General features: G+C 45.7%; 1 protein-coding gene and 1 long non-coding RNA gene across 2 annotated transcripts; both read left to right on the plus strand.

The window, feature by feature from the left end:
* The first annotated feature begins 7,986 nt into the window (after window positions 1-7,986).
* On the plus strand, window positions 7,987-10,370 carry LOC123049637 (uncharacterized). The gene is made up of 4 exons (XR_006423623.1): window positions 7,987-8,356; window positions 8,478-8,534; window positions 9,127-9,201; window positions 9,752-10,370. It is a non-coding gene; the product is annotated as an uncharacterized lncRNA (long non-coding RNA).
* Window positions 10,371-10,993: 623 nt separating this feature from the next.
* On the plus strand, window positions 10,994-12,244 carry LOC123055859 (kinesin-like protein KIN-4C). The gene is made up of 4 exons (XM_044479691.1): window positions 10,994-11,085; window positions 11,203-11,335; window positions 11,881-12,033; window positions 12,125-12,244. The coding sequence occupies exons 1-4, from the start codon at window positions 11,012-11,014 to the stop codon at window positions 12,242-12,244; spliced, it is 480 nt and encodes a 159-aa protein (XP_044335626.1). The 5' UTR covers window positions 10,994-11,011.
* The last annotated feature ends 15,106 nt before the right edge of the window (window positions 12,245-27,350 follow it).

Raw genomic sequence — 27,350 nt, forward strand, 5'->3', positions numbered from 1 at the left:
ACCACAACGATAGTTCGTCAAGTTAGTGATGTTTTAACCTTCTCAAGGACCGGGCGTAGCCACACTCGGTTCAACTAAAGTTGGAGAAACTGACACCAGCCAGCCACCTGTGTGCATAGCACGTTGGTAGAACCAGTCTCGCGTAAGCGTACGCGTAATGTCGGTCCAGGCCGCTTCATCCAACAATACCGCCGAACCAAAGTGTGACATGCTGGTAAGCAGTGTGACTTGTATCTCCCACAACTCACTTTTGTTCTACTCGTGCATATAACATCAACGCATAAAACCAGGCTCGGATGCCACTGTTGGGGAACGTAGTAATTTCAAAGAAATTCCTACGCACGCACAAGATCATGGTGATGCATAGCAATGAGCGGGGAGAGTGTGTCCACGTACCCTCGTAGACCGAAAGTGGAAGCGTTAGCACAACGCGGTTGATGTAGTCGTACGTCTTCACGATTCGACCAATCCAAGTACCGAACGCACGGCACCTCGGAGTTCAGCACACATTCAGCTCGATGACGTCCCTCGAACTCCGATCCAGCCGAGCTTTGAGGGAGAGTTCCGTCAGCACGACGGCGTGGTGATGATGATGATATTCTACCGACGCAGGGCTTTGCCTAAGCACTGCTACGATATTATCGAGGTGGATTATGGTGGAGGGGGCACTGCACACGTCTAAGAGATCCAAGGGATCAATTATTGTGTCTCTAGGGGGTGCCTCCCTCCCCGTATATAAAGGAGTGGAGGAGGGGGAGGGGGCTGGCCACCCTTGGCGCGCCCCATGAGGAGTCCTACTCCCACCGGGAGTAGGACTCCCCCCCTTCCATGTTGGAGTAGGAGAGGAGAGGGAAGGAGAGAGAGGGGGAAAGGAAAGGGGGGGGGGCGCCGCCCCCCTCCTTGTCCAATTCGGACTTGGGGGGGGGGGAGGGGCGCGCGGCTGCCCCTTGGCCGCCTCTCCTCTTCCACAACTTGGGCCCATGAGGCCCAATAACCTCCTGGGGGGTTCCAGTAATCCCCCGGTACTCCGGTATATATCCGATAACCCCCGGAACCATTCCAGTGTTCGAATATAGTCGTCCAATATATCAATCTTCATGTCTCGACCATTTCGAGACTCCTCGTCATGTCCGTGATCACATCCGGGACTCCGAACTACCTTCGGTACATCAAAAAAACATAAACTCATAATATAACCGTCATCGAACTTTAAGGGTGCGGACCCTACGGGTTCGAGAACTATGTAGACATGACCGAGAAACGTCTTCGGTCAATAACCAATAGCGGAACCTGGATGCTCATATTGGCTCCCACATATTCTACGAAGATCTTTATCGGTCAGACCGCATAACAACATACGTTGTTCCCTTTGTCATCGGTATGTTACTTGCCCGAGATTCGATCGTCGGTATCTCAATACCTAGTTCAATCCTGTTTCCGGCAAGTCTCTTTACTCGTTTCGTAATACATCATCCCGCAACTAACTCATTAGTTACAATGCTTGCAAGGCTTGTAGTGATGCGCATTACCGAGTGGGCCCAGAGATACCTCTCCGACAATCGGAGTGACAAATCCTAATCTCGAAATACGCCAACCCAACAAGTACCTTCAGAGACACCTGTAGAGCACATTTATAATCACCCAGTTACGTTGTGACGTTTGGTAGCACACAAAGTGTTCCTCCGGTAAACGGGAGTTGCATAATCTCATAGTCATAGGAACATGTATAAGTCATGAAGAAAGCAATAGCAACATACTAAACGATCAAGTGCTAATCTAACGGAATGGGTCAAGTCAATCACATCATTCTCCTAATGATGTGATCCCGTTAATCAAATGACAACTCATGTCCATGGCTAGGAAACTCAACCATCTTTGATCAACGAGCTAGTCAAGTAGAGGCATACTAGTGACACTATGTTTGTCTATGTATTCACAAATGTATTATGTTTCCGGTTAATACAATTCTAGCATGAATAATAAACATTTATCATGATATAAGGAAATAAATAATAACTTTATTATTGCCTCTAGGGCATATTTCCTTCATGGTAGCCCTCTAGAAAAAAGGAAACTATCTTTCTCCCAGTTGTCTATATCTCTACTTGTACCAAAAGAAGGAAATTATCTCTCTGTCGATTGCATGTATTGCTTACTTTCTATATTAACTGATTTACTTGCCACTAATCAACAAATTTGAAGGAAATATGCCCTAGAGGCAATAATAAAGTTATTATTTATTTCCTTGTTTCATGATAAATGTTTATTATTCATGATAGAATTGTATTAACCGGAAACATAATACATGTGTGAGTACATAGACAAACAGAGTGTCACTAGTATGCCTCTACTTGACTAGCTCGTTGATCAAAGATGGTTATGTTTCCTAGCCATAGACATGAGTTGTCATTTGATTAACGGGGTCACATCATTAGGAGAATGATGTGATTGACTTGACCCATTCCGTTAGCTTAGCACTTGATCGTTTAGTATGTTGCTATTGCTTTCTTCATGACTTATACATGTTCCTATGACTATGAGATTACGCAACTCCTGTTTACCGGAGGAACACTTTGTGTGCTAGCAAACATCACAACATAACTAGGTGATTATAAAGGTGCTCTACAGGTGTCTTCGAAGGTACTTGTTGGGTTGGCGTATTTCGAGATTAGTATTTGTCACTCCGATTGTCGGAGAGGTATCTCTGGGCCCTCTCGGTAATGCACATCACTATAAGCCTTGCAAGCATTGTGACTAATGAGTTAGTTGCGAGATGATGTATTACGGAACGAGTAAAGAGACTTGCCGGTAACGAGATTGAACTAGGTATTGAGATACCGACGATCAAACCTCGGGCAAGTAACATGCCGATGACAAAGGGAACAACGTATGTTGTTATGCGGTTTGACCGATAAAGATCTTCGTAGAATATGTAGGAGCCAATATGAGCATCCAGGTTCCACTATTGGTTATTGACCGGAGACGTGTCTCAGTCAGTCTACATAGTTCTTGAACCCGTAGGGTCCGCACGCTTAAAGTTCTGTGATGATTTGTATTATGAGTTTATGTGTTTTGGTGTACCAAAGGTAGTTCGGAGTCCCGGATGAGATCGGGCACATGACGAGGTGTCTCGAAATGGTTGAGACGTAAAGATCGATATATTGCACGACTATATTCGGACATCGGAAAGGTTCCGAGTGATTCGGGTATTTTCGGAGTACCGGGGAGTTACGGGAATTCACCGGGAGAAGTATTGGGCCTTATTGGGCCATACGGGAATAGAGGAGAGAGGCCAAAAGTAAGGAGGCGCGCGCCCCCCCTCTGGTCCGAATTGGACAAGGGGTGCAGCCCCCTTTTCCTTCTCCCTCTCCCCCTCTTTCCTTCTCTCATACTCCGGAAAGGAAAGGGGAATCCTACTAGAACTTGGGAGTCCTAGTAGGACTCCCCACACTTGGCGCGCCCCCTCTAGGGCCGGCCTCTCCCTCCCTGCTTTATATACAGGGCAGGGGGCACCTCTAGACACAACAATTGATCCCTTGGATCTCTTAGCCGTGTGCGGTGCCCCCCTCCACCATAGTCCACCTCGATAATATCGTAGCGGTGCTTAGGCGAAGCCCTGCGTCGGTAGAACATCATCATCGTCACCACGCCGTCGTGCTGACGGAACTCTCCCTCAAAGCTCAGCTGGATCGGAGTTTGAGGGATGTCATCGAGCTGAACGTGTGCTGAACTCGGAGGTGCCGTACGTTCGGTACTTGATCGGTCGGATCGTGAAGACGTACGACTACATCAACCGCGTTGTCCTAACGCTTCCGCTTTCGTTCTACGAGGGTATGTGGACACACTCTTCCCTCTTGTTGCTATGCATCACCGTGCTCTTGCGTGTGCGTAGGAAATTTTTTGAAATTACTACATTCCCCAACAAAATTTGCCAAGGGTAATTTCGTTCTAACTTGCCTATAATTATGTGCCTTGGTCACCGTGATGAAAATAATACTCCTTACATAAAGGAACGAGGGGAGTATGGACGAATGCCTCCTTTCGGCCATCTCCGACATGGCGGGCAGCGGATCCGAGTCCTTGAGCTCCAGATCCGTCGACCCCGAGCTCATCCCATGCGGCCCCGAGGAGGAGATGGCCATCCAGCTTGCGCTCCGCCGCTCCCGGGAGGAGGTCCATGCGAGGCAGCGCTCAGACTCCTTCCGTCGGGAATCCATTGCGTCCGCCCAAATGGCGCATGGATCTGGCGCTAGGCCAGCCGTAGCTGCCTTGCCGGAGGCTGTGCGGTCCGTCTGGCATCCGAACGCCCTGGCGGACGTGCACCCCCCCGTTGGTGCGCCGAGCATGGGGACACACCATGGGCCTCGTCCGACGAGGCCATGGCCCGCCGTGCAAGGCACGGGGCGTGGGAGACGGAGGCAGCCCTCATGGTGGTGGACGTTGGCGAGGCGGAGTCGCATTCTCCGGCGCCTCATATGGCGCATTAGCCCGGGCACCGCAACCTGATACGTCTCCAACGTATCTATAATTTTTTATTGTTTCATGATATTATATTATCTATTTTGGATGTTTTATATGCATTAATATGCTATTATATTATTTTTGGGACTAATCTATTAACCTAGAGCCCAGTGCCAGTTTCAGTTTTTTCCCTGTTTTTGAGCTTCACAGAAAAGGAATACTAAACGGAGTCCAAACAGAATAAAACTTCACGATGATTTTTCTTGGACCAGAAGACACCCAGGAGACTTGGAGTCCAAGACAGAAGAGCCACGAGGCAACGACAAGGGTGGAGGGCGCCCCCCTACCTTGTGGGCCCCTTGTGACCCCCCTGACATAGTTTTGCCTCCTATATATTTGCAAATATTCCCAAACCTCCAGAAGCATCCACGAAAACACTTTTCCACCGCCGCAACCTTTTGTTCCCGTGAGATCCCATCTAGGGACCTTTTCCGGCACCCTGTCGGAGGGGGATTAGATCATGGAGGGCATGTACATCAACTCTATTGCCCCTCCGATGAAGCGTGAGTAGTCCACCACAGACCTACGGGTCCATAGCTAGTAGCTAGATGGCTTCTTCTCTCTCTTTGATTCTCAATACCATGTTCTCCTCGTTGTTCTTGGAGATCTATCCGATGTAATCTTCTTTTGCGGCGTGTTTGTCGAGATCCGATGAATTGTGAATTTACGATCAGCTTATCTATGAATATTATTTGAATCTCCTCTGGATTCTTATATGCATGATTTGGTATCTTTGTATTTCTCTTCGGATTATCGGTTTGGTTTGGCCAACTAGATTGGTTTGCTTGCAACCGGAGAGGTGCTTAGCTTTGGGTTCAATCTTGCGGTGCCCTCACCCAGTGACAAAATAGGGGTAGCGAGGCACGTATAGCATTGTTGCCATCGAGGATAAAAAGATGCGGTTTTCATCATACTGCTTGAGTTAATTCCTCTACATCATGTCATCTTACTTAATGTGTTACTCTGTTCTTTATGAACTTAATACTCTAGATGCAGGCAGGAGTCGGTCAATGTGTGGAGTAATAGTAGTAGATGCAGAATCGTTTCGGTCTACTTGACACGGACGTGATGCCTATATTGCATAATCATTGCCTTTGATATCGTCATAACTTTGCGCTTTTCTATCAATTGCTCGACAATAACTTGTTCACCCACCGTATTATTTGCCTTCAAGAGAGAAGCATCTAGTGAAACCTATGGCCCCCGGGTCTATTTCCCATCATATTAGTTTCTGATCTACTATTTTCCATCATATTAGTTTCCGATCTACTATTTTGCAATATTTTACTTTTAGATCTATAAATCAAAAACTGCTACCTCTTGAGCACTGCGTTGGTTTTCCCTTGAAGAGAAAAGGGTGATGCAGTAAAGTAGCGTAAGTATTTCCCTCAGTTTTTGAGAACCAAGGTATCAATCCAGTAGGAGACTACGCTCGAGTCCCACGCACCTACACAAACAAATAAGAACCTCGCAACCAACGCGATAAAGGGGTTGTCAATCCCTTCACGGTCACTTACGAGAGTGAGATCTGATAGAGATGATAAGATAATATTTTTGGTATTTTTATGATAAAGAGTAAAAGTAAAGAAAGCAAGTAAACAGTAATGGAAATAACGGGAGATTAATATCTATCCCTAATAATAAAGCACGGATTGACTCATTGGGTTCACCGTCACAATACGCTTTCTTTCTGTGAATTTACGCTTTCAATTTGAATTTAAAACGTATAAGCGAGGTGGTACTAAGGCGCTGCTGCCGGCGTCCGCCAGGCCATACTACACCATCGCAGTAATTTTATAAAAAATCCTTTTGTGACGTTGTGCTGCAACGATCAATGAACGAAAAATAATATGTTGTGTGCACGGATCGAACCCACGACCCGACTTTACAGTCGACGGGAAGGAACCAGCCAAGCTGGGTTTTGCTTCTGTCAAAACCAAAGGGCCGTCTTTAATAAAGGGTCGGGTGTATTCATGTGAAAAAAGAGAGGATCGCATGTATTAATACCACCTCGCCGATTTACACAAAATTACACCAATCTCCACTCCTAATGGACGAGTTGGTTGAATAGTCCCCCCACTTTCGTCTGGTTTTTTTTTCGACTGGTTTTTTTCGTCACCTCCCCACCCCACCCCACCCCACGCACGCACCCCAAAAAAACCACCCCGCAGGAGGAACGCCGTTCCTCTCGATCCCCTCCTGTCGCCGCCGCCGTCCTCTTGATCCCCTCCCGTCGCCGCCACCATCCTCTGGATCCCCTCGAGTAAGCGGCGCCGCCGTTGGCTCCCGATCTCCCGATCTCCTCGATTAAACGAGATCGCCGCAGCCGCTGCTCCTCCTCTCCCGGGACGCAGCCGCCACCGCCGAACCAGGGAGACGCCAGCGACCGTCGCTGCCGTCGTGGATCACCAGGAAGCCACCGCCACCGTCGCGCCTCGGATATGTCGCGGATCACCGGGACGCGGCCGTCGCGGATCAGGAACACCAGGACACCGCCGGCGGCGGCCCCTCGGATACCGGCAACCGGCGGCGATTGAGACCAACGAGGCGGCACCACACCCCTGGTACTTCCCTTCCCCATCCGCCAATCCTCTACCCCCTCCCCCCTCCTCTACAAAGGCCCGTGCGGCCCTGTCCCTACGACCTCGCCGGCCACGACCAGGGATGGTTGTGCATCCCGACGCCTCTCTTTTCCATTGATCCCCCATCTCCTCAAGGTGAATCTTCTCCAGAAGGTACCCCTCTCCTCCCCGACGAGTACTCGCTTCCTTACAGGCAGGGGCGGATCCACCATGGGACATGGGTGTACAGATGCACATCCAAATTCTTTTGCCAAAAATTCGTATATAGGTATGTACTTTTTATATGACAGAAATACTAGCTTATAGGCTCAGTTCAGAGCAGCCCAATAGCCGGCAACAAACCAGCAAACCAGCCACTTTTGTGTTGAACGCACACGACAGAGTGAACGATGATACTGTGAACTGAATGTCTAGCTGCTATTCAGATTCATTGTGAAATCCCAACTGAATGTGTAGCTGCTATTCAGATTCAGAGAGAAAAATGTGTAGATGACACTGAGTGAGGATCTGCTTGATTTCATTAGCAGGAAAAAAAATTATCTTTGAATTGTAGGCAGTAGAGCATGTCTTGAATTATCTTTGAATTGTAAGTTGTAGATGACACCTGGTTAAGCTTGCACACCTTTTTTCTATGGATTTCACGGAGGAAGATTTGATGCATAACTTGATTAAATTAATTGGGACGGAATTCTTTTTTCAAGTGAACGATGATGTTGTCATATCTCGTCCTTAAGCCATGACATATTGTAGTTTTCTCCTTCTATTTTGTAATTTTCTTAATCTTTTCAGATATTGTTGCTATTGTGAAATTCGTATTGCTGTGAACCAATTGGCTTGACTATTAGGGTGCAAAAAAAAGAGCACTCAATCTGGATCCGCCACTGCTTATACAGGCACGTAGTATGGGCTGACTGTCAGGGTCCTGACACGGGCTCTCCTTGTCCTGATCTGATCTTGATGCTACTCGGTCAATCTATGATGTTTGTTTCCTGTGTTTACATGGCAGAGTGGTTGCTGCACTCGCTTTTGGATGTGGATGCAAGTTGGGAACTCATTCAGTGATTTGAGGGTGCAGGTAGAGATGATGCTGCGGATGGGATGGGAAGATGCGTGTGTGCTAGCTGCCATTGCAGGGACTTTTTATTTTTCGGATAGTTCAGCGCCTTATTACGAATCTGATAGTGCTATCTGCCACACATACACCATGTTACGAATCTATTTACATGCGACTCAGAGAAAGAATTGCTTTGCAGGTACACACTTGCTGCCAACTGATGTATTGAACTTTCAAGGATTTTGATTGGTCGCCCAAATAACCCATTCTCCTTTTGTTGATATTTATGAAGGAGATCATTATTTCTCTTTTAGTTTCAGGCTGCCAACATCACGAATTTCATACTTATGGAGTGGAGCCACCAAACTATTTATGAGGTAAAATCACTATATACATATTGTTTTCCCACCTGCGTGCTTGCTTGTGTTTGTTTCTAGCCGGCAAGAATCCATCGAGTCTTCCTCTGTGTGTGCAACCTTGCCAGTGTGTGAATCAATCAAGGCAAGGGCAACCAAAGTTAAGAATGTGAGAGTCTTGCCGGGATCTGATCTATCAACTCCTTCAGCCAGCTTTGCACCATGTGCACATCGTCCATGCTAGAAAAGCACTTGGCAAGTGGACGGCTCAGTTGGCCCTGCGTCAACAATTCAAATCCTTATCTATACTCCATAGACACATACTTTTTTATGCAATTCTGAATTTATGGAAGCAGAAGAACTGATTATGTGAATTAAATATCTAATCCCATGTGTAGGTGCTATCCAAGTGTTGTGATTATTTATGCGCATATAACTTGCAGGTAGTTAACTCTATAGTATGAAGACTAAAAATACGAGTGCATGTCATTGGTGTTTCTGAATCCATCTTCCATCACTTCTAATACTTTTGTATTACATAATACTATTTTTCCAGCAGTTGAATGACATATCGATGGTATTTGTAATAAATTTCTTTCTTCCATATTACCAGGAAATATGTTGAAGCACCGAATATATTCCATTTGCAGTGGACAAACATAACAACACAACACATAAGCAGAGGAAAGTAAGCGCAAACATTTCTCTCTTTAAATTCTTGAGGATGGTAACATTTTGTTACAGGTGTTCAAGATTCAGTTCTAACATTTTGGGGTTGCTAATCCATTGTAAGTAATCATTGCTTAACTGCAATGTTATCCAAATTTCATGTGACTTGAGTGCTATCTCATTTAGTTTTATGGCTTACAAATAACGTGCAATTTTGAAATTTTGTTTGTTGGCGGCCACATTTTCAATATAACTCAGAAAACTATTGAATACGTTATCAGTATGGCCTCTGAAAAATGATGTTTTTTCAGATATGCATCCACCTTCAAGTCCAACCATAGGCATTTTAAGCAATTCATTTTGAAAGGGCTATATAAATAGCTTAGAGAGAGACATCTACTAGCAGTAGAATGAAGCCTCCTTGTAGTAACTCTGTGTGAAAGAATTGATATAAAAAACTAGAAATATATAAATAATATATAGAAGGTAGAACCATAGAGAGATGTGTATGTTTAATTGGTATATTTTCAGTAGTATATTTGTGAAGCTGATATATCTTTCTTTTATAGGACATGGTTGCTCTTGCTTCATCTAAATAGGCCGTCTGGAATGCCATGAGACCAGGTTGTACTATCATTTTGAATTTGTTTACTAACACCACAACTACCACATCCTCGCTAAACGACAGAGGTTGCTAGCAACTGCACGTGGAAAGATTGAATGTGATATTCTGTCTACTAATCAATAGTGTATTACTAAAACTACATATTGATGACTTTTTAAACAACATATAGTATTGTCCCCAGTTCTGCTTGATTTGATTTGTATTTCCCATCAGTTTTGTGTTTTGTCAGAGAATGGTTTTTCTTTACCTACGGTAGTCCCTGTACTCAGGTAAATCCTTTTGCATCATTTCACTATTGGTTCTGTCGTAATTGTATTAGATTGGGATTGCAACATGTGGGCTCCAACAAACATAATTTCAAAATTGCACGTTATTTGTATGACATAAAACTAAATGAGATATCACTCAACTCACATGAACTTTGGATAACATTGTAGTTAAACATTGATTACTTGCAATGCATTAGCAACCCCAAAATGTTAGAACTGAATCTTGAACGCTTGTAACAAAATTTTACCATCCTCAAGAATTTAAAGAGAAAGAAAGGTTTGCACTTACATTCCTGTTAGTCAATTCATAGTATTGTTAGGATTACTGGGATCCTACATTTTGACTATTTAGCTGATCCCAAGTTATTTATATAGTTTTATCCCATTACATCAGATCTTTTTGGTTGCACGTATTAATTTACTGATTGTGTACTGGAAGCAATTTACTGACTTGTGTAGTATTTAGCTGATCCAAGGTTAGGCTTTTAAGTTTTCTCTCATTACACCATTGCATTTTAGAATTTTGTAGCTAAAAGTTTCTATTAAATTGGTGCCCGTATTAGAGGGAGGCATCGGTTAACTAAGCATATCGTCGCATGTATAGAGACCTCCAGTCCAGCATGTCAAGGTTGCTCTGTGCGGGCTCGATTAGAGGGGGCATGGACTTTATTAAGAACGAGTGAGTGCCGTCCTGTATCAAGTGCATGTCATGGGTTTGATAATATCTTAAAGAATCAATTTGTACTACATTATTCGCTGGAGGTAGCATCACGATGACACAGAATTAAGGACTCGTGATTGGGAGTGTCTAAAAATTTATCAACTATTCTGATGTTCCATAAATCGTTAGTTTACCGAAAAAGGAAGGAGCTACCATCGCGGTTTGATTGCGTTCATCTTGGACTAATCATGAAAGAGTACACATTTTCTTATTTATGTCAAATTTTGCAACAAATTTTTTTGCCTTACCAATCATGCGGTGTGGGTGCTCACCGGCGCTGGAGCTGAGGTGAGGCGAATTCAAAACTTCACCCAAATGTCCGGATTTCTCATATTTCCGGCTTGGAATGCCCAGATTTCTTGTTTCCTTGGCTTATACTTTGGTTCTTGCACCTTTTCTTTATAGGTTCTGCGAATTCTTGTTTAGGGATCCGATGGAGAGCTCGGATATGGCATCGCAGCCGTTGAGCGACAGGGTCACGCCGAAGCTCCTCCTCGGCTGCACGGATTGCGTCACTGTCATGCCGGGCGAGCCGCAGGTATGATTTTCTTTGGTTGCCTCTGGTGGTCTTGGCAACATGCGCTCCCAGGATTACAAATTCAACTGCCAGATGGGTAGGAACATGATAGATTTGGGTCGACATGATATGTTCTGGAAGTTGATTCATTCATTCGCTTATTTGTCTGGTTTGTTGCCATCCGAGGGTGGTCCATGAAATCAGGTCTCTGTATTCTTTTTTTTCAATCAAAGGGGAGCTACCCTGGCTCCCTTTCATAGAAACGAAACCAAAGGTGTCTGTATTCTCGAGAAAATAATCATGACATCTGTCAACTTTCTTTTTAGGAATGGCTTAATCATATGAGTTTGCACCGTCAACTTTTTCACATCATTTCTTTTACCACTTTGCTTCCAATAATTCAAACAACATATTATGGCTTGTTTAGTTATGGGATCCCTAATGTCCAGATCTCAGCTTAGAACATAGATAGTAGCAAGGTAACAACGAATAGTTATAGTGTTAAGAGTAATATTAGTTCTTGGATGTTTAACTTCTAACTTGGCTTTTTCTCGTACAATATTTAGACTGGATCCGGAAAGACATATACGACGGGTACCAATTATACTGGTGAAGCTGATCGTGGAGGAATAATTGCACCTCTCATGGAGATGATATTCAGGAAATCTGATGCGATGAACCGTCATACAGAGTTCTTAATTAGGGTATCCTTCATCGAGGTACACTAGCCGGTAGCAGTTATCTTTACTTAAATAATTGGAATATATATTTTTCTTATTACCATTTTGTTTGTGTTGCTGTTCGCATCAGATATTCAAGGAGGAAGTATTTGATTTACTTGATGATCATGGGTCTGTTGCAAAAGTGGCAGCGCCTGCTAGAGTGCCTATTCAGATTCGACAAAACTGCAAATGGAAGCATTACACTTGATAGCGTGATGGAGGCTAAGGTCAAGTCAAAAGAAGATATGGGCCATATGGCCATGCACTTGGCACGAGGATCTTCGTCACGCGCAACTGAAAGTACAAACATACATAGCCAGGCAAGGTAAGTCGCATATACTGCTATAGCTAGGAGCCAACGCAGAGGCCCGGACTCCTCTACGTAGCTGCGCTAACCTGTATTTCACAGCTATGGACTCCTAAAGTCCTAATGACTTTTGTTTGCAATTGCTATGTTCCCTGTTGGGTTTTAGATTGGACCCTAATGATTAGATTTTTATTTTAGCTAGGTGATTACAGATCAACAGGATGCATGCATACGCAAGGTTAGGGTAGTTCTAGGGAGATCTATTGTTGCTACACATTAATGGCTGTTGTTTTACAAAATCCTGATACATCATGTTCTCTGTAGTGCGTTGCTCTTTTGGTTGATACGTGGAAGTAATGTATGCCGATTGGAAGTTGATCAGCATGCGTCAGATATGAAGAGAGGGAGGCAACACAATGGACATCAATCGAGTTTCAGAAATAAATGTTCATATAATCAAATTTCAGGATTGTTCATCTTCATAGGTTAATTCGTGAACTCTATTTTATAGGTTCACTTCTTACATAGGGACAAAGTAGGTGTCACAATCCTGAACCCCCTGTTCATGTTGGGTCTTCAAGGAGCTTACTTAGCTTGACCTTGTGGTTTTGATCTGGTGAATCACAAGCTAACAATAATCTGTTGTATGACTACAGTGGATCCTTTAAAAAATAGGCGTCCAACAACTGTTTATATGATCAACTCTGAAATAGTAACACAACAAATGACAACAGATGGTAGTTTGGCATTTATGATCAACTCCTATGAAATAGGTACAAATCAAATGACACGATACTTATCCAAAAATGATGAACTATTTTCCCATTGACAACCATCAAGTATTGTACAATTTGATGTACGTATATGGATGATGAATTTGCGATGATGAGGCCTTTAGCTACTAATCCATTTCTCATGATTTTCTGTGCCTTTTATTTGGGTTTTTTTAGAAGCCCTTGTTATCTATTATTTGAAACTTTTAAGTCCCAGAGATTGCACATGTGCTGGAGAGCTTAGTTCTTCTTTTCTTTAGATCGGGCTGCAAAGCAAGTTGCTGATGAAGTGAAGTAGATGATTCAAAATGAGAAGAAATTCACTGTATTTATTTACGATAGTGAACTTGAATTGTTTTGGTAAACAATTTCGTGAGCTGGCATTACACCTATTTTGGTAAACTATTTCGAGAGCTGGCATTATATCATCTGTTGCGGCTCTTATTTCATGTGCCTTCTTGAAAGAGCACATGTAGAAGAAAATATGGTGAAATAATAAAGTTTGTAGAGCAAGACAATGGATTCCATCAACTCCCAAGTCTCAAGTTCTTCATGTTTTCTGGCCTAAATATTAACGTGAGGTGAATGAAGATGATGTCATGTCTTGTTGCAGGGTGATTGAGGAGTAAATGCAAAGGTACAAAGACTAACTGATAAGTGTGTTTGAACAATGATAGTTGTTCACATTAGGCATTTGCGTAGGTACTGTGTGCAGTTGCAACCCCCACTCATATGTGTGAATTGAATCTACTTCCTTTTCTTCCTGTTCAAATATAGGGTAAAAATAATGTTTAATTTTTTATTCAACCCAACAGATTTTTTTTGTTGGAATCAAGTTCAAGACATGTCTTTTGCTGATTCTGCCAGTAGAGCTGCAAGAGTGGTGGACATGCAACACAGGGAGGTGAAAGAAGGGAGGATCAGGAAGGATGGAGGGAGGTGACAAAGCTGGGAGAAAGGAGGGAGACACCAAGGAAGGTGGCATGGGAAGAAAGTGAAGTTGTGGCCCAAGGCTAGAGTGTGATCGTGTAAAATTGTTACCTTTCCATCAATGCTCAGGTTCATTGTCATTTTTAAAGTCTGGCACTTGAAGATCTACACAATTGTTGTCGAGGAAGATGATAAACTCAATGAGGATGATAATTGGGGTTATTGTGAAGCTCGATGTTTGGTGGAGTACTCTCGCGGTAAAGAGGACAAGACATGCAAACATGAGTAACCGATAGGTTTGTGTAATCACTTCCATTTTTTCTAGGAACATTGAATATAATTGATTTTGTAAAGAAAGCGGTAGAGAAGACTGTACTTTTGGACCTTCAGGTGAAGCGGGAATTATATCATTGTGATACCAAATAATTGTTCATTGATTGTTTGAATGAGTTGTTGACATATGATTAATGTATGATAAATTTGCGTTGTGAAGTATGTGTATGAATCAAGTATCGCCCACTTCTTTGATTTTATCGGTTTTGCTAAATCTCAATGTGTCTGAATTTTTGTTGCCGTGTCACTGACTTTTTGCTTTGCACGAGGCCGAAGACGGGGATGACATGAGGAGAGCCAACCACAGCGAGGCCGAGCCATGTACAAGCAGGAGCGAGTCTGAAACTTAACCAGTGAAGGTGCATGGGCGTGCGGGTGGGGGAGGGGTGACATCAAAGTTGTTCATTGAGGATGGCCGAGGCGGCAACCCACATGGCGGTGGTGGGAGGTCGAGGGGAGCGGGGAGGTGATAGCCGCGGGTTGCGGGGATGGAGGAAGGAAATTAGGCTTGGGTAGGGCACGATGAAGGAGGAGTAACTGTTTGGGAAAGGTGGGAGAAAATGAATAGGTGGTAGCATGTTCCTAGGGTTGCGGGGATGGAGGATGGAAATTAGGCTTGGGTAGGGCATGATGGAGGAGGAGTAACCATTATGGGAAAGGAGGGAGAAAATGAATAGGTGGTAGCATGTTCCTAATCGTTGGATATTGTTTTTATTGCCAAAAAGAGAAGTGAAGTTTTGTCAAGTATCTAACGTATAGGTGCCTTCTTAATTTATTTTCAATCATTTGCCCGTAGCAACGCACGGGCATTCTACTAGTTTATATATGTGAGAAAGTAGACAACAGACAAGCCTTCTTGGAAGTTGAACAAAACAGAAGAGGTGCCGGTCCCATTTCTAATCTATAAGAAGGAAAGAAGACCCAACAAAGAGAGCGTATGCAAGGAAAGAAATAAAAGAGAGGCCAAGATGGGATGTGTTGCACTAGAGGAGGATGCATGGCAAGGAGATCCCATAAATACGGGAAGTAAATAAGGATATGCATGGCAAGAAATAAAATAAAAGGCCCAATAAAGATAGGATATTGCGGATACTAGAAGAACGCCCGTGCGTTGCAACGGGCCACATTAACTTTAAAAGTTCAATATCAATTATGTTAATATTACATTTAATATTCCCATACATATTAAGTGACATTGACGACCTTTTTTACCATCAAATTCTCACACACACACCCTCTTCCTCCCTCTTTCTCACTCTCTCTCCCCCTCTCCCTCACTCCGGAGGTGGGACGAAAATAAACCCGGAATGGAGACTACCAACTGAGACATTAGGAGTAGAGTTCATTTAGTTGATAAGGATAAATAGAAAACAGTGTTAAAAAGGAGAAACAGATTAGAATACATTGAAAAACCAAAAGGACGATGTAAAAGGGGATTCGCCCTGCCCCCCGGGCCTTGCTACTGAACCGGCTCAGCGGTCCAGTCCCCGCGCGGTCGTCTTCTCCTGTTCCCCGAGCCGCGTCGCTACAGAGCCGGGCTCCCGCCCGACCACCTCGCTGGCAGCGAAGGGGAATGGATAAGGGTGACGCCCTTCCGTCCCTGCCCCCATGGCCTCACTCCTCCTCGACGCCCCTCCCAAATCCACTTCTCCTCCTCGCTCGCTCGATCCCGTCGATCTGGACGAAGTCAGACGCCACGGCCACCATGACCGACCCCGTCCACATGCCCACTGCCCTCCCTGCGGGCTAGGAGCTTGTCGAGGAGCTCCGAACGCCTTCGCTACTTCGTCTGCGCCAACGAGATCAAGTCCAGCACCCCCGCATCGACGTCGTTGCCGTCTTCCTCAACCTTGGGCCACCGCGACATTGCCGTTCGATCCGCGCCGCCCCGAGCTCCCATGTCTTCCCCTAGGGCGCCATTGACACCGCTATGATCTCCACTTGCCTTTCCCCTGTTTCCCCTCTCGTTTGCTCTCGTTAGGTATTTCGCCATGGCCGAGAACCGCCGTCCGCCATGGCCATTGCAGGGGTAGCCACCGAGCTCCTCGGATTGACCCCGTGGCACATGCCCGCTCCTATGCACGCCCATGCCCGAGCCTGCCGCTCTTCTTCCGCGCCCGCGGGGCCACTCCCTCTCCATGCCCACGCCCGTGCTACACCGCGTCGGTCGGGCCCGCCGCTGCCGTCACGCTCGCTGCAGCCACCGCACCACTGTGCCCCGCGCGACACACACCCTGGCCGCGCGCCACACTCTCGCTGGCTGCACTCGCCCCGTCTGCTGCCGCCTATCCCATCGCTCGCCCCGCTGTCGCGCCCCTGCCTCGCGCCGCCTCCAGTCGTGGCCATCTTCTGCTGGCCGCCCCCTCAGCCACGCCGGCCGCATCTCTGCCCTCCACCATCGGCCGCTCGCGTCGCTTGCTGCGTGTTGCTTCCTGCTGCTATGCGCTGCTCTACCGCTGGTACGCTGCTGCGCCATGCCCTCGACACCGCCGTGGACAAATGTGGCGGAGGGATTGTTAATGGAGTACGAAAAGGAGGTGGCGGAGAAGGTGTGGAGAGGCAGGAGGTCTGGGGCGGTGTCACCTGGCTGTGGTGGAGGTGTTTATGCGAGAAGGAGCTAGAGTGGAAGGAGAGGTCACAATTGGAAAGAATCGCAAAAAAAATCATAACCCGGAGATCTCAGTTCAAAAAATGCTAATATCGATGGAGGGGTGATTTCCTTCAATAGGTGAAAAACACAGGAAATATTGGTTGTTATCAAGGAAAGGTAAAAATTTAGGAAAGTTAGGATTTTTAAACTGATTTCTATGCAAATGGGGTTTTATTGTTTGGTAACGTGATATCAGTACCTGCCCGTTTGTGATGTGTCTGATTAGGAAAGTTTGCAAATGTTAAGAAACTATTTATTGGGAGGAAAGTTGTGACGTGTCTGTTATTTGTTTCCTAAAACAAATTTCACTAATAAGAGAAATCAATTGATTTAGATAAGTTAGGAAAGTTAGATTAAAATGTATTATTTGTTTCCTGAAAATCTGTTATTTGTTTCCTAAGACAAATTGAACCAATAAAAGGAATCGATTGTTTTGCATAATTTAAGGAAGTTAGATTAAAATATATTATTTGTTTCCTGAAAATCTGTTATTTGTTTCCTAAGACAAATTGAACCAATAAAAGGAATCGATTGATTTGCATAATTTAAGGAAGTTAGATCCGTGATTTGTTATACGTTAGGAAAGTTCTGGTTGTAATAAAGAGTGGAGAGAAAAATAAACCAATGGACCAGGGTGGGAGGGGGTGGTGGGAGGAGAGACGAGAAAAAACCAGCAAAAATAAACCGCGGACCAGGGTGGGAGGGGGTGGAGGGAGGAGAGACGAAAAAAACCAGCGAAAATAAACCGCGGAGACGATTCACCAACTCGTCCATTAGGAGTAGAGATGCGCGGTATAAGAGAAATATAATATACAAGATGCGATGTGGGATGCTATAGGAGAAAGATATACATGATATGATGTGGGATGTGCTGCGCTATATAAAAGAAAGAAAAAGACGCATGGCAAAAAAACCGAGGAGATCCGATAAATAAATGGGATGCGCGCCATAGGAGAAATATATATATATATATATATATATATATATTTAAAACAAATGTTGCAACATAAATATTTGATAAACAAATGTTGTTTATGTATTTTTAAAAACTCTTCGTGAACTTTCTTTGATAAATATGTACCTGAAAATATATTCAAAGTTGCAACATAAATATTTGCAGACACCAATATTTTTTTCAGACAGGTTGTAAATAACAAGCCAAGTGACCCGTTAGCAGAGGGGTGGGAATTATAAGGCAGACAATGTTAACGAACAAAACTGGACGAGCATATAAGAGGCATGAGAAGTTCCGGAGCGATAAGGACGAGCTCGGGACAACAATGTGAGGATGAGCTTGAGGTCATGGAGCGGAGCTAACAATAGGAATGTTGTTGAACACACCATAAGTTGGTGATGCTTGAAACGAAAACCGTCCATGATGCATGCATGTCTCTGTAGTGCGCTAATGTATCATCGCATGTTCTTGTCGTTTTCCTTTACCCATAATAACACCTCATTCCGCGCATGTCATGAAGAAATGGATTATCGCTACCCATTTGTACGTACTTTTTAAATCTATACAAGCAAGTCGTGTTGAAATAGAAGATCTGGACTTGTGGAACAGATTTCTAGATTATGTAACACCTTTTCTAGATTATAAGAGAATGTGGTATATTTTTCTCCCGTTGCAACACACGGGCTCTTTTGCTAGTGATGGAAAATTGACCCGGGGGCCATAGGTTTCACTAGTGGCTTCTCTCAAGATAGTATAAGTATTACGGTGGGTGAACAAATTACTGTCGAGCAATTGATAGAATTGAGCATAGTTATGAGAATATCTAGGTATGATCATGTATATAGGCATCACGTCTGTGACAAGTAGACCGAAACGATTCTGCATCTACTACTATTACTCCACACATCGACCGCTATCCAGCATGCATCTAGAGTATTAAGTTCATAAGAACAGAGTAATGCTTTAAGCAAGATGACATGATGTAGAGGGATAAACTCATGCAATATGATATAAACCCCATCTTTTTATCCTCGATGGCAACAATACAATACGTGCCTTGCTGCCCCTGCTGTCACTGGGAAAGGACACCGCAAGATTGAACCCAAAGCTAAGCACTTCTCCCATTGCAAGAAAGATCAATCTAGTAGGCCAAACCAAACTGATAATTTGAAGAGACTTGCAAAGATAACCAATCATACATAAAAGAATTCAGAGAAGATTCAAATATTGTTCATAGATAATCTTGATCATAAACCCACAATTCATCAGATCTCGACAAACACACCGCAAAAGAAGATTACATCGAATAGATCTCCAAGAGAATCGAGGAGAACTTTGTATTGAGATCCAAAGAGAGAGAAGAAGCCATCTAGCTAATAACTATGGACCCGAAGGTCTGAGGTAAACTACTCACACATCATCAGAGAGGCTATGGCGTTGATGTAGAAGCCCTCTGCCCCCTCCGGCAGGACGCCGGAAAAGGCCCCAAGATGGGATCTCACGGGTACAGAAGGTTGCGGCGGTGGAATTAGGTTTTCGTGGGCGCTTCTGATGGTTTGGGGGTACGTAGGTATATATAGGAGGAAGAAGTAGGTCGGTGGAGCCACGAGGGGCCCACGAGGGTGGAGGGCGCGCCTGGTGGGGGTGGGCACGCCTCCCTACCTCGTGGCCTCCTCGTCTGTTGCTTGACGTCCAATCCAAGTCCTCTAGATCACGTTTGTTCCAAAAATCACATTCCCGAAGGTTTCATTCCGTTTGGACTCCGTTTGATATTCTTTTTCTGCGAAACACTGAAATAGGCAAAAAACAACAATTTGGGCTGGGCCTCCGGTTAATAGGTTAGTCCCAAAAATAATATAAAAGTGTATAAATAAGCCCATTAAACATCCAAAACAGAATATATAATAGCATGGAACAATCAAAAATTATAGATACATTGGTGACGTATCAAGCATCCCCAAGCTTAATTCCTGCTCGTCCTCGAGTTGGTAAATGATAAAAACAGAATTTTTGATGTGGAATGCTTCTTAACATAATTCTCAATGTAAATCTTTTTATTGTGGTATGAATATTTAGATCCGAAAGATTCAAGATAAAAGTTTAATGTTGACATAAAAACAATAATACTTCAAACATGCTAACCAAGCAATTATGTCTTATCAAAATAACATAGCCAAAGAAAGCTTATCCCTACAAAATCATATAGTTAGGCTATGTTTCAATATTGTCACACAAACATTCTCATCATGCATAACCCCGATGACAAGCCGAGCAATTGGTTCAGACTTTTTAACGCGCTTCAGCCTTTTCAACTCTTACGCAATACATGAGCGCAAGCCTTATAGCACTATGGGTGGAGTAAAGTATAATGATGGGGGTTATGAGAGAAGACAAAAAAGGTAGAAAGTCTCACATTGACGTGGCTAATCAATAGGCTATGGAGATGCCCATAATTTGATGTCAATCAGAGGAGTAGGGATTGCCATGCAACGGATGCACTAGAGCTATAAATATATGAAAGCTCAACAAAAGATACTAAGTGGGTGTGCATCCAACTTGCTTGCTCGCGAAGACCTAGGGCATTTTGAGGAAGCCCATCATTGGAATATACAAGCCAAGTTCTATAATGAAAAATTCCCACTAGTATATGAAAGTGACAACATAGGAGACCCTCTATCATGAAGATCACGGTGCTATTTTGAAGCACAAGTGTGGAAAAAGGATAGTAACATTGTCCCTTCTCTCTTTTTCTCTCATTTTTTTTGTTTGGGCCTTCTTTTTTTTCCTTTGGCCTCTTTTTTTTATTTAGTCCGGAATCTCATCCCGACTTGTGGGGGAATCATAGTCTCCATCATCCTTTCCTCACATGGGACAATGTTCTCATAATGATGATCATCACACTTTTATTATTTACAACTCAATACATAGAACAAAATATGACTCTATGTGAATGCCTCCGGCGGTGTACCGGGATATGCGATGAATCAAGAGTGACATGTATGAAAAAATTATGAATAGTGGCTTTGCCACTGAGGGAGTCCTGGACTAAGGGGTCCTCGGGCGTCCGGCCTGTTATCTATCGGTCGGACTGATGGGCTGTGAAGACATGAAGGCCAAAGACTGCACCCGTGTCCGGATTGGACTCTACTTGGCGTGGAAGGCAAGCTTGGCGACCAACTATGAAGATTCCTTCTTATGTAACCGACTCCATGTAAACCCTAGAGCCCCTCGGTGTCTATATAAACCGAAGGGGATAGTCTGGAAAGGACACCGCATATACACATTACCATAGTCATAGGCCAGGCTTCTAGGGTTTAGCCATTACGATCTCGTGGTAGATCAACTCTTGTAATACTCATATTCATCGAGATCAATCAAGCAGGAAGTAGGGTATCACCTCCATAGAGAGGGCCCCAACCTGGGTAAACATCGTGTCCCCCGTCTCCTGTTACCATCGATCCTAGACGCACAGTTCGGGACCCCCTACCCGAGATCCGCCGGTTTTGACACCGACATTGGTGCTTTCATTGAGAGTTCCACTGTGCCGTCGGCAAAGGGCTCGATGGCCCCTTTGATTGTCAGTAGTGACGTTGTCCAGGGAGAAACCTTCCTCCCTGGACGGATCTTCGTATTCGGCGGCTTCGTACTACGGGCCAACTCGCTTGGCCATCTGGAGCAGATCGACAGCTATGCCCCTGGCCATCAGGCCAGATTCGGAAGCTTGAACTACGTCGCGGATATCCGTGGAGACTTGATCTTCAAGGGATTCGGGCCCGCGGCGATCGCTCCCCCTCACTCTGATGAACGTGACTTAAATCTGTCATCGGATCACGCCTAGGAGATAGTTCATGCGGCTACAACGGCCTTAGAGCCAAAGAAGATCGGGCCATCCGAGGCCGCAGGGTCCGCGGCGTTGGAGCCGCACACGGACTCAACGCCTAGCAATATTCGCTCTAACGGAACTTTGGACTTGTCTCCGGCTATAAGTTCCGGACTGTGTATGCCCGCGGGCGCCGAGCTTGATCGGCTACCGATCTTCGAGTTCAGTGCCCCTAGCGTTTTCCAGCACTCTCCTTTGGGTGACGTGCTAAAATCTTTAAAGAATTTGTCCTTGGAAAAGGACTCACTGCCGAACTATGTCTGGTTCAAGCTAGAGACGGATGACGAGGAATTTTTCTTCCCTCCCGCCACCCACTTCATAGCCACTGTTGATGACTTAACCGACGTGCTTGACTATGGCTCCGAAGACATCGACGGTATGGACGACGATGCCGATATGGAGCAAGGCCAAGACCCGCCATTTACCGGACGTTGGATGGCTACCTCTTCGTATGACGTATACATGGTTGATACACCCAAAGGATCTGGCGACGACAACGAAGAGCCAGATGCGAATAAAACCTCTGAACGCAGTCCAAGCGCCGACGCCCCAAGCACCGCTCTAAGCCTCATCGCTCGAAGGACGGCAACACTGGCACCGGCGAAAATAATACTCCGGGCGACGCTGAAAACAGTGAAGACCCTGCCAGAGCTACATCCGAACAAGAGGAACACGGCGACAGGCAAGATAACCCTGATGAACAGGCCGCAGAAGAGGACTCAGAGGACGATAGTTACTGTCCACCCTCCGAGGAGGAGACAAGCCTCGGCAACGAAGACTTCATCGTGCCTAAGGATCCCCTGGAGCAGGAGCGCTTTAAGCTTCAACTCATAGCCACTGCAAGGAGCCTGAAAAAGAAACAGCAGCAGCTTCAAGCTGAACAAGATCTGCTCGTCGACAGATGGACCGATGTCCTGACAGCCGAGGAATACGGCCTCAAGCGCCCAACCAAGAGCTACCCGAAACGCAGACTGCTACCTCAATTCGATGAGGAGGCACCGGAACACCTATCTCCCTCGTGCAATGCGGAACGACCACCACGTGGTCGAGACAGGGCGGCCGAACGGCCGCCCCGTGGTCGGGACAAAGCGGCAACTCAGGCCAAACAGCAGCCGGCCCCACCGCCCCAAAAAAATAGAGACGGAAGAGTTCGGGGTCACACATACAACCTCCGGCAGATCCTGGACAGTAGAGCAGGACATACAAGATCGATCTACGGATCGCGAGGGCGTGCCTCGAGGCACGACGATGATGGCTACCTATTCAGACATGACAAACCTAACCACGCCCGGGCCGAATGCCGCAGACGGACTACATCAGAGCTGCGCCGCGATGTGGCCCGATACAGAGGTGCCGCACACCCTCTCTGCTTCACAGATGAAGTACTGGATCACGAATTCCCCGAGGGGTTTAAGACCGTCAATATCGAATCATACGACGGGACAACTGATCCAGCAGTGTGGATCAAAGATTTTATTCTCCACATCCACATGGCCCGAGGAGATGACCTCCACTCCATCAAATACCTCCCATTAAAACTCAAAGGACCAGCTCGGCACTGGTTAAACAGTTTGCCTGAAAACTCCATCGGTAGCTGGGAGGACTTGGAAGAGGCCTTCCTCGATAAGTTCCAAGGTACATATGTCCGGCCACCCAATGCCGATGACCTAAGCCACATAGTTCAACAACCTGGAGAATCAGCCAGAAAATTCTGGACTAGGTTCCTAACCAAAAAGAACCAGATCGTTGACTGCCCGGATGCCGAGGCCCTAGCAGCCTTCAAACACAGCATCCGTGACGAATGGCTAGCACGCCACCTCGGCCAAGAAAAGCCAAAGTCTATGGCAGCCCTTACGGCACTCATGACCCGCTTTTGCGAGGGTGAGAACAGCTGGCTGGCTCGTAGCAAAAACACAGCCAGCAAGGCAGGCCCCACCGAGGCCAAGAATAGCACCGGCAAGCTCCGGCGCAATAGACACAAACACCGAAGCAATGGCGACAACACCGATGACACCACAGTCAACGCCGGATTCAGTGGCTCCAAGTCCGGCCAACGGAAGAAACCCTACAAAAGAAACAACGAAGGACCTTCCAGCCTGGACCGCATACTCGATCGTCTATGCCAAATTCACGACTCCCCGGATAAGCAAGCCAATCATACCAACAGAGATTGTTGGGTCTTCAAGCAGGCCGGCAAGTTAAATGCCGAAAACAAATAAAAGGGATCACAAAGTGAGGACGAGGATGAGGAGCCCCGGCAGCCAAACACCGGGGGGCAAAAGAAATCCCCCCCCCCCAAGTCAAAATGGTGAACATGATATACGCCACGCACATCCCCAGAAAGGAATGCAAACAGGCACTCAGGGACGTCTATGCGGTAGAGCCAGTCGCCCCAAAGTTCAATCCGTGGTCGTCATTTCCGATCACCTTCGATCGTCGAGATCATCCGACTAGTATCCGCCATGGCGGTTCGGCCGCACTGGTCCTGGACCCAATCATCGACGGATTCCACCTAACACGAGTCCTGATGGATGGTGGAAGCAGCCTCAACCTGCTGTACCAGGATACAGTACGGAAGATGGGCATTAATCCCTCACGAATCAAACCAACAAAGACCACCTTTAAAGGAGTCATACCAGGCGTAGAGGCCCGCTGCATGGGCTCAATCACGCTGGAGGTGGTCTTCGGTTCTCCGGACAACTTCCGAAGCGAAGAATTAATCTTCGATACCGTCCCCTTCCGCAGTGGCTACCACGCACTGCTCGGACGAACTGCGTTTGCTAGATTCAACGCAGTGCCACACTATGCTTATCTCAAGCTCAACATGCCCGGTCCACGCGGCGTCATAACAGTCAATGGCAATATGGAACGCTCCCTCCGAACAGAGGAGCACACCGCCGCCCTAGCAGCAGAAGTACAAAGCGGCCTTCTCAAGCAGCATCATAATCCAGCCGCCGAGCCCCTGGACACCATCAAGAGGGTCCGGACTACACTACAACAGGACAGTGCCGCTCGTCAAGAGCTCGACTAGCAATTCGGCCTCCGTCCCAGCCCCAATGAGGTAGTGGCATTTGTACCACGCGTACACAATTACACACTCAAAATTCCATGGATGTCGACGGAGGCACAAGATAACCCGGGGTCTACAGTTCGATCAGACCGACCCCGGACACAAATACCTTCACTTCCTTTTCTTGTTTCAGGCACCTTTTTCTGCGGGCTTGATCACAGGTCCTTTATGAGGATTGGCATACAACGGATGCAAGCAGCACATGTGTGTAGGGTAACCTTTATATGTCCTTCTTGACGATATTCATACTTATTTCTTAAGACCCGCACGCTGCGCCCTATTGATTCCGGCATGTTAAATAGCGGATACTTCTCGCACCATCTGTACAAGATACGCCTTGACGTATCCATCCAGTTATAATAAAAATGGTTCATGGCCCTGTTCCTGTGGTTTTCGCTTCTTACTTCGTTTTATTTCGATCTGCTTATTTGCTGCATCGACACTCTTTTGCGTTTTTCACCAAGGGCTACCTGCCGCCCCACAATACGGCAGTACAGTCCGAACACTTCTTATTTATAAGTTCGGCACCCCGAATTCAGCATTATATGCATTGGCTCCGAATCATGTCTTCGGTCAATAGTTGGGTTGCCCGGCTCCTGTGCTTGCTACCCTACGTTCCGCTCTATCGGCTAGGGTAGTAAAGGGAGAACTACTGCGATTGTGCCCTGGCCTTGACCGGATGAGCACCTCTGTAGAGAAAGCCGAAAACTGACTGTCATGATACGGCGAGAGCCGGTCAGCTGCTCGAGGGTCACAAAATCGTTGGAGATATTTTCCGCGTCGTGCGAAGGATCGGCACTTCTCGATCAGATGCTGACAGCACCCTGGATTGGACCAGGGGCTGCGCACTTGCTTAATTATAAGCCGTACAGTCTGATTGCCTTGTTCGTTGCGCTAAACAACTCCTCCAAAGGACCATATAATTGGATAAAGATTGTTTAGAATCCATCCCGAACACCTCCGTACTATCTACACGAGGGCAGAAGCCGACGACTGGCCAACCCTCAGATTACAAATAACATGGCCGCACAGGAGGAAACAATTCAAAGCATAATCAAAATATTTTACAAACACCGGCTTTGTTCCCATAATACAAGGCAAAGGCAACATGAATACATTTATTCAAATACAATGTCCTACGAACATTGCCCCGCCACGAGTCGAGACCCCTCTACGACATCCGCGAAATATCGCTCGGGCGTGCGGTGCTCCTTGCCCTCCGGCGGCCCGCTGGCAACTTCAACAGCGTTCATCTTCGCCCACCAGATCTTGCAGCGAGCGAAGGCCATACGGGCACCTTCAATACAGGCGGAGCGCTTGATGATGTCCAGCCGCGGACAGGCCTCCACCAGATGCTACCTCTTGAGAACTGCGTTGGTTTTCCCTTGAAGAGGAAAGGGTGATGCAGCAAAGTAGCGTAAGTATTTCCCTCAGTTTTTGAGAACCAAGGTATCAATCCAGTAGGAGGCTACGCGCGAGTCCCTCGCACCTACACAAAACAAATAAATCCTCGCAACCAACGCGATAAGGGATTGTCAATCCCTACACGGCCACTTACGAGAGTGAGATCTGATAGATATGATAGGATAATATTTTTGGTATTTTTGTGATAAAGATGCAAAGTAAAATAAAAGCAAAGGAAATAACTAAGTATTGGAAGATTAATATGATGAAGATAGACCCGGGGGCCATAGGTTTCACTAGTGGCTTCTCTCGAGAGCATAAGTATTTTACGGTGGGTGAACAAATTACTGTTGAGCAATTGACAGAATTGAGCATAGTTATGACAATATCTAGGTATGATCATGTATATAGGCATCACGTCCGAGACAAGTAGACCGACTCCTGCCTGCATCTACTACTATTACTCCACTCATCGACCGCTATCCAGCATGCATCTAGAGTATTAAGTTCATAAAAACAGAGTAACGCCTTAAGCAAGATGACATGATGTAGAGGGATAAATTCATGCAATATGATAAAAAAACCCATCTTGTTATCCTCGATGGCAACAATACAATACGTGCATTGCTGCCCCTACTGTCACTGGGAAAGGACACCGCAAGATTGAACCCAAAGCTAAGCACTTCTCCCATTGCAAGAAAGATCAATCTAGTAGGCCAAACCAAACTGATAATTCGAAGAGACTTGCAAAGATAACCAATCATACATAAAAGAATTCAGAGAAGATTCAAATATTGTTCATAGATAAACTTGATCATAAACCCACAATTCATCGGTCTCAACAAACACACCGCAAAAGAAGATTACATCGAATAGATCTCCACGAGAGAGGGGGAGAACATTGTATTGAGATCCAAAAAGAGAGAAGAAGCCATCTAGCTAATAACTATGGACCCGAAGGTCTGAGGTAAACTACTCACACTTCATCGGAGGGGCTATGGTGATGATGTAG

This window comes from Triticum aestivum, chromosome 2D, assembly GCF_018294505.1.
Source record: "Triticum aestivum cultivar Chinese Spring chromosome 2D, IWGSC CS RefSeq v2.1, whole genome shotgun sequence".
Taxonomy (NCBI): Eukaryota; Viridiplantae; Streptophyta; class Magnoliopsida; order Poales; family Poaceae; genus Triticum; species Triticum aestivum.

Excerpts from the sequence above, each read along its gene's own strand:
- LOC123055859 (XM_044479691.1), top strand. The coding sequence starts at position 11,012 with ATGTCAAATTTTGCAACAAATTTTTTTGCCTTACCAATCATGCGGTGT. Across the intron at positions 11,336-11,880 it reads TCATGCCGGGCGAGCCGCAG|ACTGGATCCGGAAAGACATA; the intron begins GTATGATTTTCT and ends TACAATATTTAG. Across the intron at positions 12,034-12,124 it reads TTAGGGTATCCTTCATCGAG|ATATTCAAGGAGGAAGTATT; the intron begins GTACACTAGCCG and ends TGTTCGCATCAG.